The sequence below is a fragment of the Solea senegalensis genome, linkage group LG4 (genome assembly GCF_019176455.1).
Source record: "Solea senegalensis isolate Sse05_10M linkage group LG4, IFAPA_SoseM_1, whole genome shotgun sequence".
Classification (NCBI taxonomy): Eukaryota; Metazoa; Chordata; class Actinopteri; order Pleuronectiformes; family Soleidae; genus Solea; species Solea senegalensis.
The window spans coordinates 8,156,425-8,172,607 of NC_058024.1; the positions used below are offsets into that span (position 1 = coordinate 8,156,425).

Below are 16,183 nucleotides of genomic sequence, written 5' to 3' on the forward strand. Positions count from 1 at the left end.
AGTATCAGAGATGAAGTCATTGATCAGTGACAGCAGCTCAGGACCAAAGTTATGAAAAGTGCAAAATGTGCATCATATTGCTGTTGGATGTGTGTTTGTGTGCCAGGTAAAAATCAAATAGCGAACAGACTAATGTCACACATGAACATAACAACATTAACAATAATAATAATGATATTAAACCCTCATGATGTTTGTGAACCAGGAGTCAATTTGAAGAAAAACATGAGCAAAAAAGATCAAAACAATAAACCCAATAAAAGACTAGAGGTTTGATTCACTTAGATGAAACAACTCGACCCAATTAACTACATAATGAATGTTATGTTTAACTTGCATAGCCTTATGTCAACATTGTAAACAAAAACAAATTGAAAACAGAACAGAGGAAAAAAAATAAAACTAACTAGCTTAAGTTAGTTTTTTTAAAACTAGTTTTTATTTCAGTGTACGTAAATGTTTTTTCAATTTTAGTTTTTGTTATTTCGTTAACTATAATAATCTTGCTCTAGTGATCCCTGTGATCCCAAAATATTAGTATTTAATTGTATGTCAACAATTAAACCCTAACCCTAAATTTAAGTCTCATATTCACAGTGAATGAATTCTGGTGACATCACTGAACCCCTGACTTTTACTTGCTTTAGTGCCTTCATTCAGCAGGATAACAATTGATCTTTTTAGTGATATGTCGGAATATATATATATCTCTCTATATATATACATAGAGATATATATATCTCTATATATTATATATGTATATATATGATGATGGTTATATGAAAAACCATTAAACAGAGTGTTGAAATGGAACAGGAAGAAAAACACATCACTCAGTCTTTTACTGTCATTATGGGGTCTTGTTTAATGGCTGTATCAGGCAGTTTTTGGCAAATGGCTGACCCAGATTTTCACTGGCTTCTTGAAAGCTTGTTATTATGATTACAGCTTACATAAATGTGCTGACAGGGAACAGCGGCTTCTGGGAGCCGTCCAAAACGACAAAGTAGGGCCCCTTGAAAGATTCCACTTTTGCTACGATCAGCAGAACGAAGTGAACTATTATTGTAAGGATGCTTGATTAAAACAGTGGGGTTGAGGATTATGTACCACTTTCCACCGCGAAGAGCCGTGAAGCGGAAAACAAGATCCAGCTGTAGCGCGAAAAAGGGTGTCAGTTCCTGTGTCACATCAGCCTGAGTTGTAGAAAGATGTCAGTTCAGAGTTCAGCCGTAACTGCCCTGGGGTCACAAAGTACAAAAATTTCAGTTTGAAGCCTTTAAAATCTACGTTTTAATAAAATAAATACATAAAAGTAATAAAATCTTATTTGATATTGAACTGAGCAAGAATTTGATATTAAATATTTCTTTCTTCCAAGCTTGTCTGTCTGTGAAATAAAAAGTAATGGGCTGATATTTCTGGGGAAGATATGGTTAGATTTTGTTGTTGATTGAAACAAGATATATACATATAACATGTATATATTTTGTTTCATATCTTTTTGAGGACAAATATATATATATATATAAAATAAATATATTCTAACCCTGGGTGTCAAACTCATTATAATTCTTGGGTCACATACTGAGCTTCAGTGGGCCAGACCAGTAAAACAATACCATAATAACCTATTAACAACAATTTAATGAAGTATCTATTTGGTCATTAGTGTTTTACATTTTTACACAACTTAAAATTACAAACAACCTGAAATGTATTGAAGAAAATAAGTGTAATTTCAACAATATAAGTTGACCATTATGTGCATTATAACCTCTTACAGATCACAGTGGATTTCTACAAACATTTAGTCACAGGTATCTGGAACTGAAAAATATAGTATTTCACATTATTATTATTATTATAGACATTTTCACAAACTCATCTTGCGGGCCAGATTGGACCCCCTGGTGGACCGGTTCTGGCCCTTTGGCCGTATGTTTGACAATCCTGTTCTAACCTTTTACTTTTAGCATTTATTTAGGTATCTCACTACCTCACTCATGTCTCGGAAAAGTGAAGTTAAGTTCTTAATCTTAACTTCACTGTCCTCTTCACTGTGCTTCCACCTTACCATCAGTCTTAATGTAAAACTGTCTTTCCTAATGGTCAGTTGGGTGTGTTTGAGCAGGGCAACATCTAAAACATGCAGAGCGATGAGTCCCTTAGGTCCAGGGTTGGGAAACGCTGATGGAAAGCACTCCACTCGGTGTCACTACAGACGTAAAAACAAAGCATATGACACAGCGAGAGTCATATGACACCAGTTTAAAATGTAATGGGCATGTGTTCATATTGAAAAGTTACACACTACAGCTTTAAGTCTTGTTTTACAGGGATGTGTAGTTGAATCTGAATGATTCTGTTGCTTTTAAGAGCTTCCTTCTTAATCACTGTGCACATTATAAATAAGCACCACATGCAATTCCTGTTTTTATATTTTCACACATTTAGTGACATGAACAGTGTGATCTTGATTACTTTTACCATGGTTTTGGTTGAACGATGTTTTCTTTTAACTGTGTGCAACAAATCCAAGTTGTCAAGCTATGGTTTAAGATTTCCTTCCCCCTGAGAACAGACCTGTTTTTGTGTTTATAATGATTTAGGAGCAGTAGGTGCAGTAGCTGTAGCTTTTAAAGTTACAGTTTGGGCTTAGCACAGGAAATTGAACAACATTTTTGTGCCGAAATCTGTCGGAATCATCTGACCTGAAAGGATGTGCCTCACAATTAGCTGCTGTACTTTAACTCAAATCCGTCTCTTCTTTGTCTGCAGCAGAGTCATACTCCGTGGCAGGCAGTGACGGAAGCATTGGCCCGTCAGTGGGCTCTGTGCCCCACCAGGCCTCGGGCAGCTCCAGCCCCTGCTCACACTCCTCATCTGGAGGATCACGGCACCCTGTCAGTGCCCTGAAGAGATGGCTCAGCAACCCCGTGCGCAAGCTGAGCTCTGATGCCAGAGCAGGGGCAGCGAAAGCTGAGAAGCAGATGTGCAGGTCGGACGGGAGGCAGCCACCGTTGCTTCTTTCCCACAATGAAGCTCAGCAGAGGCCTCAGGAACCACAAGATAATTACAACATCCTCCCCTCCGGAGACACGGTTAGACGTAAAGACTTAGAGCGTTTGCCTCGATGCATGCATATGTTCATCATGAGTGAACACGTTTTATCTGTTTGTGTCTAATGACTGTTTGATTTTATACTGAACAGATGTGGAGAGATGATATGTTGAGTCCAGCAGCTTCTTCTCCTACACAACCGTCCTGCCCTCCTGACCTCCTGCAAGGCAGAGATACACACAGCCTAGTAATGCTTCTATTCTATTCTATTCTAGTCCATTCTATTCTATTCTATTCCATTCTATTACAAACATGCAAACAAGTTTGCTGTTCTTCTTAGGACACTGCATTGATTTACATTCATTTGGACAGTTAAAAAAAAGAAAAAAAGAAAGCCTAATCCTAATCATAACCAATCAGTTCCTAATCCTAAACCTAACCACAAACTGTAATGTTAGCCCTAAACTTAACCAGTTCCTTAGGAATGAGGTTCAGCCTTAATAGGACCAGGTTTTAGTCTCCATGAGGACTACTGGTACTGACGAAAAGGCCCTTAAGAGGTAACAAATGTAAACACTCACCATCACACTATTTCAGGTGATTTATTATAGTTGGATTAAAGGCTCAGACACACAACAAGCAGTTACATTAAACGTTTGATTTGCTTTGATTGAGTTGATTGATTGCCACACATTTTATTTCCATGAAGGAAATAATATAGTGGCTCCAAATCCAAATCCAGGGACTGGCACTGGGTGACTGGCTGTAGTTTAACAGGATCATTAAACAAAAAAAGCAAAGATAATAATTTTAATGAAGACTACATTAAATACTTGGACAGGACACAGAATTCACAGCAGTTTTTGTACGATCATACGTTTATTAATCGTCCTTTAATCCATCTTTGCAAGCCTGGAAATAGGCTACAAAAAGTTCAGCAGCTTGACAGCAGGATGATGACTTCCTGTCCCCGCCTGCCCCTGTGCTGCTGCTGTATACACACAAACACTCCCTCAGTCAGGTCTGATAGTTTTGATTGACAGATCCAGTTTTTAGATGAGGGACGCAGCATACAAATAAAAATTTTGTCAACCAAAACAACAAAAATCACCAAAAGTTACACACTGGAGCTTTAAATATCCAAGTAACTCACGCAAACCATGATTTATAACAATGCAAATTTATCGCTGCATGCCGTTGAGTGGTTTCAGCATGTGGAGTCACTCTTATTTGCACACATCATTTGACTTCAAATTACTCTGCCAAGTAAGTCAAACAGTTTCTCACATTTTGTTGCATATTCTGCGTGTGTGCTCACACACACACACACACACGCACATACCACATCAGATCTTTCTTGAGACCCCACACTGAAGAGAGAACTCCTTGAAAGGCGGTGGTGAATGGAATCAATCCTGTGGGCTCTTCTGGACGGCATCTGGAAGTTATCAGCTATAGCCAAGCAGCCAGAATAAGGCTGAAACAGGGTCAGGGTTGAGGATGAGGAGTTTACTCTGAAATTAGAAGAGGCCAACAGGCGAGGTGAGAAACAGGCCTGTGGATGTTGGACAGTTCTCCCCCAAGGAACGACCGCGTCAAATTTCATAAGCTTTATATAACAGATGAGAAGAATCTGGTTTTAAAGAGTTCAAATATTCTTGTCATCCATCACGTCTGTTCAATAAATGACTGTCCTCATTTTCAACCTTTCTCAGCCAGCGGGTCTGTTGGAATTAAATGATATCAGGACACATTCAGCTTTTATATTTACTTTGGCTCTTTCCCTTTTAGCATTGACTGGGACAGTGTGATTAGAAACACTTGTCTTCACTTTAAGCAACAGTGTGAAAGTTTGGGACATTCTTTTATTTCTTTTCTTGTGGAGAGTTAAATGATAAGAAGTTTGATTGTGTGATAAATATGTTGCAGGACCCAGCGTCCGGTGAGCCCAGCAATGCATAAAAACAGGAAACAACATGGAAAAATATTTCCAGATGTAGACCCTACCTGTAACCGTTGTACTGTAAGCGTTCACCTGCCTCATTGTCTTAGCTTGTCCACTTTACTGGAATTCCATCTTCAAAACTGTTAGTGTTTAACAATAACAATCTAGTCAGTTCAAAACTCCAAAAACAAAATGTGTCACGCCAGAGGGTTGATTCTCCTCCAGTGGAAGTTTCCCCACCCCCCGAGCTGTACTCCGTGGATGCAGGATGTGTTGCACTTTCTCAGCCTTGAGAAACTGAGACTTGTAATGCATGGCTCCTTGGCCACATTTGCAAAAGTCTGGCAGCCACTCATTGACTTGGATAAGATAAGCTTCTAAATCCCTCACCTCATCTCGTTTAGGTGTAGACGCAGCAGTTCATGCCTGCTTCTGACCCTGCTTCAACCATTACTTACTCATTTGATATGTACATTCTTTTTTTCTTTTGACTTCTTCACATTTTGTTATTACTGTCGATACATGCTGCTGTATGTATGTGTAGGCCTTTAACAAATATGTTTAAAACAAAACAGGGAACAGGTGGGTTAAATAGTTCATCTTTAACTGTTATTCATTCAGAGTGTGAATAAGAGAAAAACAAAGTACTCCACCATTTCTTCTGAACAATCAAATTGTCACGTTTGTGCTGTGGTGTTTGCATCACAGGATTACACAAATGGATAAATGTTGATTAACAAGCTTAAGTTGTTTTTTTTAAATGCTAAAATAAGATAACTGGCTGCTGACTTGTGTGACATATTTACATTACATATTTACCTGCTTCTTTGCCATCATTTTTTAACTATTCCTTTAAATTTAAGGAATAGCTGGCAGAAACATTGAGAGGAAGCAGGGAGTGAAGTGGAGCAGTTGTTATGGCTGATATACTGATCACAGTTCATGGGCAGAACGTGTCAGGCTGCTAGGTGAGGACGTGAACAGACCTTACAAAAAAAGAAAAGAAGAAGAAAAGATAGAATAAACAGAAAGTGCATATTTGACCTATAAACTGCCTCCAAAGAAGGATTAACATCCAGCTCACCAAGGCTGAGAACAAAATGCAGTGAGACTAGAGTATATGTGAAGAGGATTACAGCCAAATACACATTTGATTATTCTGCTTTTAGGTGAGCAATGGTGTGTACTGCATTATATAACATCTCCCCTTCACCTCTTTTATATGACATGACTAATTGTACAAATGTTGCTCATTACTCATCTTCATCCATCAGGCCTGACTTTATTTTTCCTAATGGCTTTGCCCAACAGTTTCCTTAGCAGCAAGACGGCATTAAAAAGTGATCATTGCTCTCAGGTTACTTGAGATTTAGCAGGTAGATTGACTTTTCCAATAGAGGATCAGTGAAACTGCCCCAATGATGTATTTCTCAGAATCAGGATATCATATACAGTACATGTGTGTATATATATATATATATACACATGTATATATATATATGTATATATATGTATATATATATATATATACATATATATAAATATATAGTAAGAAGTTAAGTTAGTTAAGAAGTTGAAGTCACTTTTAAGTAAGAGTCTTAAAGTATGTCACATTTACTCTACTTAAGTGTCAAAATTAATTTTCTGAAATATAATGTACTTAAGTTTTAGAAGTAAAAGTATTAAATAAGTGAGAAGTTAGGATTGAGCCATGGCAGCTCAGTGGTAGGGCGAGTTGTCTTTCAACTGTAAGGATGTGAGTTCAATTCCTGACTGGTAGTCTATATGTGTCCTTGAGCAATACAGCGTGTGAATGGGGGAATGACAAAACAGTGTAAAGCAGCTCATCAAGACTAGAAAGGCTCTATATAAATACAACCAAGTCTTCCCATTCTGATTTTATTTGGTACTAATGAATAACAAAGTAAAAGTTGCAAGAAATATAAACAACAAAATAAAATTTAGTTTGTTTTGGTTTGATGTGCCAACAAAAAATATCAAAATACTATAAAAACATTTTTGTGAAAATGAAAATACTCAGGTTATATTCCATTTGGAATTCTCGTCAGTACCAGCCAGCATTCTCTTATTGCCTATTTAATGCTGTGTTGTCTCGCTCGTGTGTTTCAGAGTCAAAAATCCAGCATCAACACTCTCCAAGGGGAGGAAAGCTGCACTGTGACTGATGACTCAGGAAGTCAGTGGTCTGCCACAGTGGACAGCGAAGAGGAGAGGAGCATTGCCTTAGAGAAGAGCATGTAGGTGTTTAAAGGATTACTTTGACATTTTGGGACGTATACTGATTTATTTCCGTGCTGATATACTTAGCAAGGAAAAAAAGAGTTGCTCTGTCCAATGTGAACAAAGTATTTGTTCAAGTACATTATATCATGTGTGTTTAATCCATTAGAAATACCATCATCTAACCTAGACAAAGCACTCAGAGAGCGGAAACCAAGGCTGCTCATTTCTGTGTCAGGATCACCACCAAAATCAGATTTTTACCTTGGCCTTGGTTCATAACCTACCTAGAAAGTGTTATCAAAGTCCAACAAACTGACAGAAAAATGTGGGCAAAACATAACCAGAGGTAAATGATACAAAATATGTGGTGTAATATGCTGCACTATTCTTTCTTGTGCCATATTATTTACCTACTTGAGCCAGGAAGTTCAATGCACAACACAACAAATTGAACTGAGCCAGACAATCTGTCCTCCCCTGTATCCAGGCTTTATGCTTCTTATGTCATTATATGAAAGTAATTTTTAGCATATTTCTAAAGCAAATGACAAATGACAAATTCCCTTCACATAGATGTGCTTTTTGTTTTTTTGTCTTTTATTTGCTGCATTTAAATATCTTTTTCAGATATGTGCTGACCGAATTAATAGAGACAGAAAGGTTGTATGTGGAAGACCTCGGACTCATAGTGCAGGTTTGTCTACAATTCAAACTGACATTTACATACATACATACACACATATATATATGAAAATCAGACTCAACATTTGTGTGTGTGTGTGTGTGTGTGTGTGTGTGTGTGTGTGTGTGTGTAGGGCTACATGGCCACTATGTCTAACCAGGGAGTTCCAGAGGACATGAAAGGGAAGGACAGGATTGTGTTTGGAAACATACACCAGATCTATGACTGGCACAAGGAGTGAGTCCTCTGACACTTCCTTTTGTATCGGAACTGTTATTATTCTGAGTTTCTTGCTTTTCATGAAGGTCTGGTGTGTCTTATGTCCCCTGTGGTTTGTTTCCTGCATGACTTTTCCTCTCTGGCCTTCTCTGCCTCGTGTCCCACAGTTACTTCCTGGGAGAGCTGGAGAAATGTGTGGGTGATCCAGACAGCCTATCTCAGCTCTTCATCAAACATGTGAGTTTACGGATCAGTAAGTAACAAGTGTAGATAGGAGAGTTTGACCTTTGGTGATTGCAGGTTGCAGCATATTGTCATCCAAATATGTCTTCATCTTAGAAATCAGTTGTCTGCAGGTGCAGACGCACAAATAAAGGTCTGTGATTGTAATCTCTGTTGGTTTGACTCGTCTGCCTCAGGGACTCTCCTCATATACTTTTGTTGTAACTTATTTGAGTTACTTTTGCCTTTCTGTTATGATGAAGCAGTCATTCTCCTTTGACGTCTTGCATTAATTGCATAAATGCATTTTTGCCCACATGAGCTACCGCCTCGCCCACAGGATATTTTCTCTTTTTCAGATGGTTGTGCATGAAAATCCCAGTAGATGAGCCGTTTCTGAAATAATCAGACCAGCGTGTCTGGTACCAATAACTACTCCAAATCCAGCGTCACTCAGATCACATTTATGCTCGGTTTTGTACTTCAGCATTTTATCGTAACCATGTCGACATGCCTATAAGCACTGAGTTGCTGCCATGTGATCGGCTGATGGATATTAATGTTAACAAGCAGTTGAACTGGTGTTCTTAATACATGCAAGCATGAACAAACAAGGATATGCACATCTATATACAAGAAATTTGAAATTTGAACTTGGAGCAACTCCATTGTAATCTACAAATTTAAAGATGTGGGTTCAGTTATTGGCTCTGTAGCGTCTCTGGTATGTGGTATGAGTGCATAATCTTTCAGCGCAAATTTCTAGCTTGACATTTCTGCCCCACTCTCGTCAGCATAGTGTAAACTACCTAATTAAACCAGTCTGACTCAGCCACTGGAACTGGATATAATGAGGCAAAGATGAACTTTCACGAAACTCTACAGGGAAAGAAAAAAAACCTACAAGTGTCAGGACCAGCTCAAAGGTTTTATTCCCTCTTTATCCGTCCCTTCGTCACACAAGCATATAGATTAATCACCACATGATGTGCTTCTCGTCTTAAATGTCCAGGAACGACGTCTTCACATGTACGTGGTCTACTGTCAGAACAAACCCAGGTCTGAGCACATCGTCTCAGAGTACATTGAGACATACTTTGAGGTGAGTAATCTTTTTTTTTACTTCAGCAAAGCTTGCTGATGACATTTTTTTTACTTTACTTTAAACATTTTTCTCTCTCTCTCTGATTGTACCTGACAGGAGCTGAGGCAGCAGCTGGGTCACCGGCTGCAGCTCAATGACCTGCTCATCAAACCTGTGCAGAGAATCATGAAGTATCAACTGTTGCTGAAGGTTCTTTCAGTAAAATGATAAAATGAACATCATTTTCTCATATATGTGAAACGGATATTAAGGCAGCATTTTACTGACAAAAATGAGCATTTTATGCAACCTGACACCACAAATGGTTATGATCGTAACAGCATGAGTACGTTATTCGTCAGAAGCATAAATCAAAGCATTATTGAAATGTCACACTACATTTTTTTAACATAAATTAAAAGGTCATTCTGTAAATGCATGTGTGTTTTTGTTATTATCAAAGCATTAAAGATCTAATTTTTCTTTCTTTTTCTCAGGACTTCCTCAAGTACTATTGTAGAGCAGGAAGAGACGTTGAGGAGCTGCAGGTAAAATTTTGTTACGTGAGGTTAAAGCTGTCGTGTGTAACTTTTAAATGCAAACAAATGTCTGGTGCCTTCAAACCAAGGTCAAATGAGTTCACACAATTCCAATTTCATGAACAGGAAGGCAGCAGCAGCATTGTGCCCAAAACCCTCTTATGAGTCTGTGATTGTATTGTGTAGTATATGAGTGCAAAGCTCTATTTCTCTGCTTTCCAGTAGCCATACATCCATCTTCTATTGTTTTATCATCCACATGAGGGTCATAGGGGTGCTGTGCCAAACTTAGCTGATATAGGGTGAAAGGTGGGGTACAGCCTGGACAGATCGCCAGTCCATAGTTTTTAAATTTTCTAGATATCACAAATGGTCTAGGATTTACGGTAATGAGAAGTATGCATGCCAAATCCTGTCGGTGACAATTTGGATGGACGATTTGGACCATTAAGCATTAAGGTCCAAATTGTCCGCGCAAATGGCTGACAACACAAAGAAGCATCCATGAAAAGTTTCTACTGCTCAAGAAAACCCAGTCATTCTATAGTTTGATGGGATAAATGCTCACTTACTCAGGTCTGATAGTATTGCCTGACAGAGGCTGATATCAGATGAAAGACACAGCATACAAATAATGGTACATCATCAACAACAAAAATCACCAAAGGTTACACTTTGCAGTTTTAATACAAATACATGTTTTTATAATTTGTGTGTAGCGAACATCTTCCTGTGTGTTTTAACTTCTTGATTCATCCAATTTCCTTCATCAGAGGGCGGTGGAGGTGATGTGTTTTGTGCCTAAACGCTGTAACGATATGATGAATGTTGGGAGACTCCAGGGGTTTGAGGTGAGAAACTATGTTTTGTTTTGTTTTTTATCTCCACAGAGGTTAAACATATATCCAGGGTGTTTTGGGGTCTCACACACTGTTTTGTTACACACCTAATGTTTCAGGGTAAAATCACAGCTCAGGGGAAGCTACTCCAGCAGGATACGTTCTCTGTCAGTGAGCAGGAAACTGGCTTTGTGTCCAGAGCGAGGGAGAGGCGGGTCTTCCTGTTTGAGCAGCTGGTTATCTTCAGCGAGCCAATTGATAAGAAAAAAGGCTTCTTGTTGCCAGGGTACACTTTTAAAAACAGCATCAAGGTAAAACTTTATTCCAATGCATGTTTGGTTTAGTGTAGTTTCTTCGTGTATAACACTCCTCTTGTGTGGCCTCCAAAGGTCAGCTGTTTGGGTGTGGAGGAGCACACTGAAGATCCATGCTGCCTGGTCCTGACCTCCCGGGGGAAAGACGGAAGTGTGACGCGCTTCATCGTGCAGGCTTCATCTCCGGAAATAAGGCTGGCTTGGCTCAGTGACATTGTCCAAATCTTAGAGACTCAGAGGAACTTCCTCAATGGTACCAGAGCTTGGTGTTTCTTCAATAAAACTGCAGTTGTAAGAAGAATTTGGGCTGTATGAATAATGTCTCATCCTGTTCATTGTAGCCCTTCAGTCCCCAATTGAGTACCAACGCAGAGAAAGCAAGTCAAACAGTCTTGGCAGAAACATGAATTCTCCATCTGCTCTGCAACCTCAGTTGTCAGCATCTATAGACCGACGTCAGCAGCCATTTCTGTTGTCTCTCAACGCCTCCCTTCCCTCCCTGCATCCACCGCAGCACTGCCCTGCATCAAAGGTGGTGAGTGTACAGTGATGCTAACTTACACATTTACATAAACACACACATCGCTCTTTCTCTCACAACTCTTATCTGTTTTAAGGTTTCCAACCCTTGTGCTGCAACACCTGGAGAAGTTCTGCCATCACCTTCTTCCCACCAGCAGCTCAGTTTGTGCACAGAAGCGGGACACAACGGAGAGACGTCCAATGGTCTGCCTCACTGCAGCCAGCACAGCATGAAGGTACATGGTCGTAAATGCGTGAATGACAAAACTGTAGCGTCATCAAGACTATAGACGTGTGATATAAATACAGCTATATCAAACTGTTATACCATAACAGAAATCTTTGCGTGCCAAAATAATAACATTACAAAAATAAGATATGATCATGATTCAATTAAATATAATTTTGAAGCCTTTCATCCCAGTAATTTCAGCTGATTCTTCATATTATTGAATAATTTTTTTGTGGATTAAAGAGAAGCATTAAGAAGCATCTTACATATTGTTGTTAAACTATTGTGATATAAATGGTCTTATTTTTGAATTAAATCAAAATCATATTCCAGGTTAGTCTTGACTAACATGGACAAGTATTTCAGTATTACATGAAATATTTACAAAAATAATATTATCTGAAGGCTCCCTCAAAACTAATAATCACAAAACTAATACTGGTACATAACATATATTTCAAATATGTTTATATTACACCAGATATGTTTAAATATACCTGATCTTTTTAGATGTTTTGGCTGATTAGAGCCAAAACATCAGGGGGCAGAAGATCTATGATTCAGGACTTTGAACTGTAGGGGGCAGCGTTTACCCTCTTGGTGTACAGCCTGATGAAATTTAATAGGAGAAGAAACCTGATCACAAGAGAACCATCCATGAAGAAAACAAGCACAGAACATCTGCAGCCGGGATCATCAGACCTCTTAAACTAGAACTTCCTGTGTAGAACCAATCTGCTCCCTTGATCCACCTCGATACTCACACATGTTCAATCAAGCATGCACACCTGCAACCCATCACACACTCACATGGAGACACATGCAGGGAAAAAGAAGGCTCAACCCTGAAGTCGTAACATTAGAACTACTGAACATTTCCTTCCTCACTCTGACATTTCATTGGAAGTTTGCCACGGACTCTATCCAAAAGGTCAGTGAATCAGCTACTGGACTTCTTGAAGACTTTTCACTTCTTACCTATGAGGCTTCGTCAGTTCTTAAAGTCTGTGGTGAAACCTAGGAATTTAACTTCAGTGAAGCTTCAGTGTAACACCTGGTCTGGTGGCAGAAAGTGCTACTGAGAGTCAACGACAGTTGTCGGAGAGGTCCACGTTGTTAAGGGAGGTCAAAAAGTTTAAGGTTTAAGGTGTGGTCACATGAGGCAAAATTAGACAAGTTATTTAGTCTCATGGGGAAAGATGAAAGACCTCTTCTGTTCAGAGATAGTTTCTCCAATGTTTTTTTTCATCAATCCGTCAACAATCTGTCTTTACTGTTGAGCATGTGCACATCTGTATCCTCAAAAGAGTGTCCCCTTTCCTGCTGATGTAGGCAGCTGAGTCCTGGCCTGGTGACTTTTTTATGGTCATGTTACAGTCTGCAATTTACCCAACCCCTAATCTGCATGTCTTTGGACTGTGGGAGGAAGCCGTGGTACTCTGAGAAACCCCCACACACAAACAGAAGAACATTTAAAGTCCGCACAGACCCTGTCTTCAAAGAGTCTGGACAGAAGGAGGATTCAAACCATGAGCCTTTCTGCTGCTAACCTCTGTATAACTGCTGCTCTTATATGACATGCATTGACGTTAAAGATGTAGCAGATTAGTTTAAGTGTTAATTGTGTATTTAAAAAAAACATCACCTGGGAATATCAGCTGTGTTTTCTCTGTGGCTACAGCCTGAGCCTGTTTGTTGTCATCATCAGTGATGTTGAGGGGAAATTACTCTCCAGTTGCCTTTGTCAAATATCCTGTTGTTGTTTCTGTGCTGATTTAAAATCTTGAACGACCTAAGCTGTAGCCGGTGTCATTTAGTTATATAAGAAAAACCCACTGACCTAATGTTTTATCTTTTTCTCCCACACTTCCACCAAGTGGAGGAAATGGTTTGATCAAAGTGCTCTTAGTCATCAGGTTTATCTGGCCTGATTCCACAAAGTCACTCCTGTGCTCTGTTCTCTGTCTTAGTGTGTTTGGATCAGCAGCTTTTCCATTGTGCTCTGGGTGCAGACGTGCAAACAAGTTAACTTTACACCTAAAGCTGCAAGAACAGGCTTCACATTGTTGTCTCACTGATTCCATTCAGAACTGGTATGAACATCCATCCTGAGACTTCAGACCACATGCAGACAGTGTAAATTACAGGTCTGAACGCACCCACTGCATCCTGAATGTGTCTTCAGATCTGATACGATCCATTTGGGGGTGGTTTGAAGATGCATTTGGCCACATTGCTCCATGTGCATGAACACAGTCTGGCTTACTATCAGTCTACAGAAACCTTTTTTTTTTTATTAAAAAGCAATTATGCACTTATACTCATATGCAAATTCAATTTCACCCTCTTGAATGATACACAGTGGGCATTTAAGTTAAATAAAAAGATCTCCCACCTACATACTTGCATACGTCAAAGACTTACCTTTATTTACAAAGATTATTTTGTATGTCATGTCTTCAAACTAAATTCTTATTACTGAATTTATTTAATTGTATTTTTTCCTCTCTCAGGGTGTGATGACCATGTTCAAGGCCAGCGATGACGGTTGAACTCACTTTCCTTCTTGTAGGAGGTGTAGGAGTGCCTCGACTGAATTCTTTGTTCAGCAGTGATCGACTTTTTCACTCCACTGCAGGAGTCGTTAACATTCCAGCTCCTTCACATCGTCTCCCAAATTTCCTTCCGGATTCCTCCCAAATACCACTATGGTGCACGGTATCTCACGGTATCTCAACTAATCTGGATTAATCATAATTTGAGTGTTTAAGCGACATGTCATGTACAGGTGTTGATAACAGAGGATAGGTGAAAATACAGCACCATGGACACTTGACCTTGTTTGTTGTATATGTTTCTCACTTTTTCCGTTAAAATTTCCTTGATGGATATTTTTGTAACAGATCATATTTTTCATAAAGGACCAAACGTCCCTTTTACTCTCAAACAGCTGTACCCTCGCTTTCACTGGGTAGATTCCAGTATCACTGAATTCACACAAGTGTCATGGGCCATGTATGTCTCTGTCTTCTTAAAGAATAACCTAGTATAGCTTGTATTTTCCCATTGGTGGGCTATTTTAACCCAGCCATTGTTCGAGTGTTATCTGAAGTAAACACACCGCAAGGTGTGTGTCAAAAATTCAGCAGAGAAGAAAAAGGGAACAAAGAAAAAAACAAAAAAACTCATATAGGTGCTCATATGTCACTGTCATCCATAAATGTAAATAATGCCACGTGGAATCCTGTCAGTAGAACTCTGATTTGTTATGTCCAGAATCTCCAGATACACACAAAGAATAATAAAAAAAAAAACAGAGTAATTTCCCCTGTGGAATTTGTCATCATTATTTTGGTGTAGTGGTTAGCACTCGTGCCTTTGCAGCAAGAAGACCTGGGTTTGCGACCCGGTTGGAACAAGGGCCTTTCTCCATGGAGTTTGCATGTTCTCCAGGTTCTCCAGCTTCCTCCCACAGTCCAAAGACATGCAGATTTGGGAATTAGGTAAATTGGACACTCTAAATTGACCATTCGTCTCTATGTAGCCCTGTGATAGACTGGTGACCTGTCCATGGTGTATCACCCTATGTCAGCTGTCCCTGTGACGCTCATGACGAGGATAAAGCGGTAGAAGATGGATGGAAAAAACAGGAGCTCCTCTTAAGGAAGATGAAAACCTGCAGGTTTATTTGCTGTAACTTATATATTTTATCATCATTCCATATTAATCTACACAACTTTAACTCATCTAAAAATTTTTTTTTGCAGAAATCAGGTCTGAGTCGTTTGCTTCAGTTTATGATTTCAATGTCCTATGATAGGGCATTGAAATCAGATATATAGAGACATCTCTGCACTGGAGATATGTCTCATCATTTTCATACTAGTGAACATATTGGTGTACAGCACCCTCTAGTGGAGAGAACAAAAAAGAATGTGGACTAAAACATCCTGGAACCTCTTCAGTTTCTAGGCTTGCAACACTCATTGGAGTCAACAACCTTCAGCTCATTAGTCCCTCTGATTAGAATTAGAATGAGTGACTTTTGCAAACACGATCATAAGTGACACTTTGACCTCTGCATTTAACCTGTCCTTTTTTACACACCAGTAGTGAACACACACAAACCGGGCGCAGGAGAAGTGGGCAGCACTTATCTGCGCCCAGTGGAGTAATGGGAGATTGCCATTGACTTGCTCTGCGATGTGAACCAGCAACCCTCCAATACTTTTCTCTTTCTGAGACTTTTTTTTACAGCATATCCTTACACATTTTCCA

The 16,183-nt window shown here is 39.2% G+C and overlaps 1 protein-coding gene across 5 annotated transcripts in view; it reads left to right on the forward strand.

The window, feature by feature from the left end:
- arhgef25b (Rho guanine nucleotide exchange factor (GEF) 25b) overlaps nt 1-14,739 on the forward strand; it is a 27,861-nt gene extending 13,122 nt beyond the window's left edge. For 3 of the 5 annotated variants that reach the window (XM_044023343.1, XM_044023341.1, XM_044023344.1), the window contains 15 exons: nt 2,782-3,104; nt 3,215-3,310; nt 7,139-7,266; nt 7,880-7,946; nt 8,068-8,171; nt 8,321-8,390; nt 9,388-9,477; nt 9,577-9,669; nt 9,957-10,007; nt 10,772-10,849; nt 10,957-11,148; nt 11,227-11,404; nt 11,493-11,686; nt 11,769-11,909; nt 14,419-14,739. In XM_044023343.1, the coding sequence (XP_043879278.1) occupies nt 2,782-3,104; nt 3,215-3,310; nt 7,139-7,266; nt 7,880-7,946; nt 8,068-8,171; nt 8,321-8,390; nt 9,388-9,477; nt 9,577-9,669; nt 9,957-10,007; nt 10,772-10,849; nt 10,957-11,148; nt 11,227-11,404; nt 11,493-11,686; nt 11,769-11,909; nt 14,419-14,457 (1,844 nt within the window). In that variant the 3' untranslated portion in view covers nt 14,458-14,739. The remainder of the gene's footprint in view (nt 1-2,781; nt 3,105-3,214; nt 3,311-7,138; nt 7,267-7,879; nt 7,947-8,067; nt 8,172-8,320; nt 8,391-9,387; nt 9,478-9,576; nt 9,670-9,956; nt 10,008-10,771; nt 10,850-10,956; nt 11,149-11,226; nt 11,405-11,492; nt 11,687-11,768; nt 11,910-14,418) is intronic. The other 2 variants (XM_044023342.1, XM_044023346.1) reach the window with 1 other exon arrangement.
- Nucleotides 14,740-16,183: the final 1,444 nt, after the last annotated feature.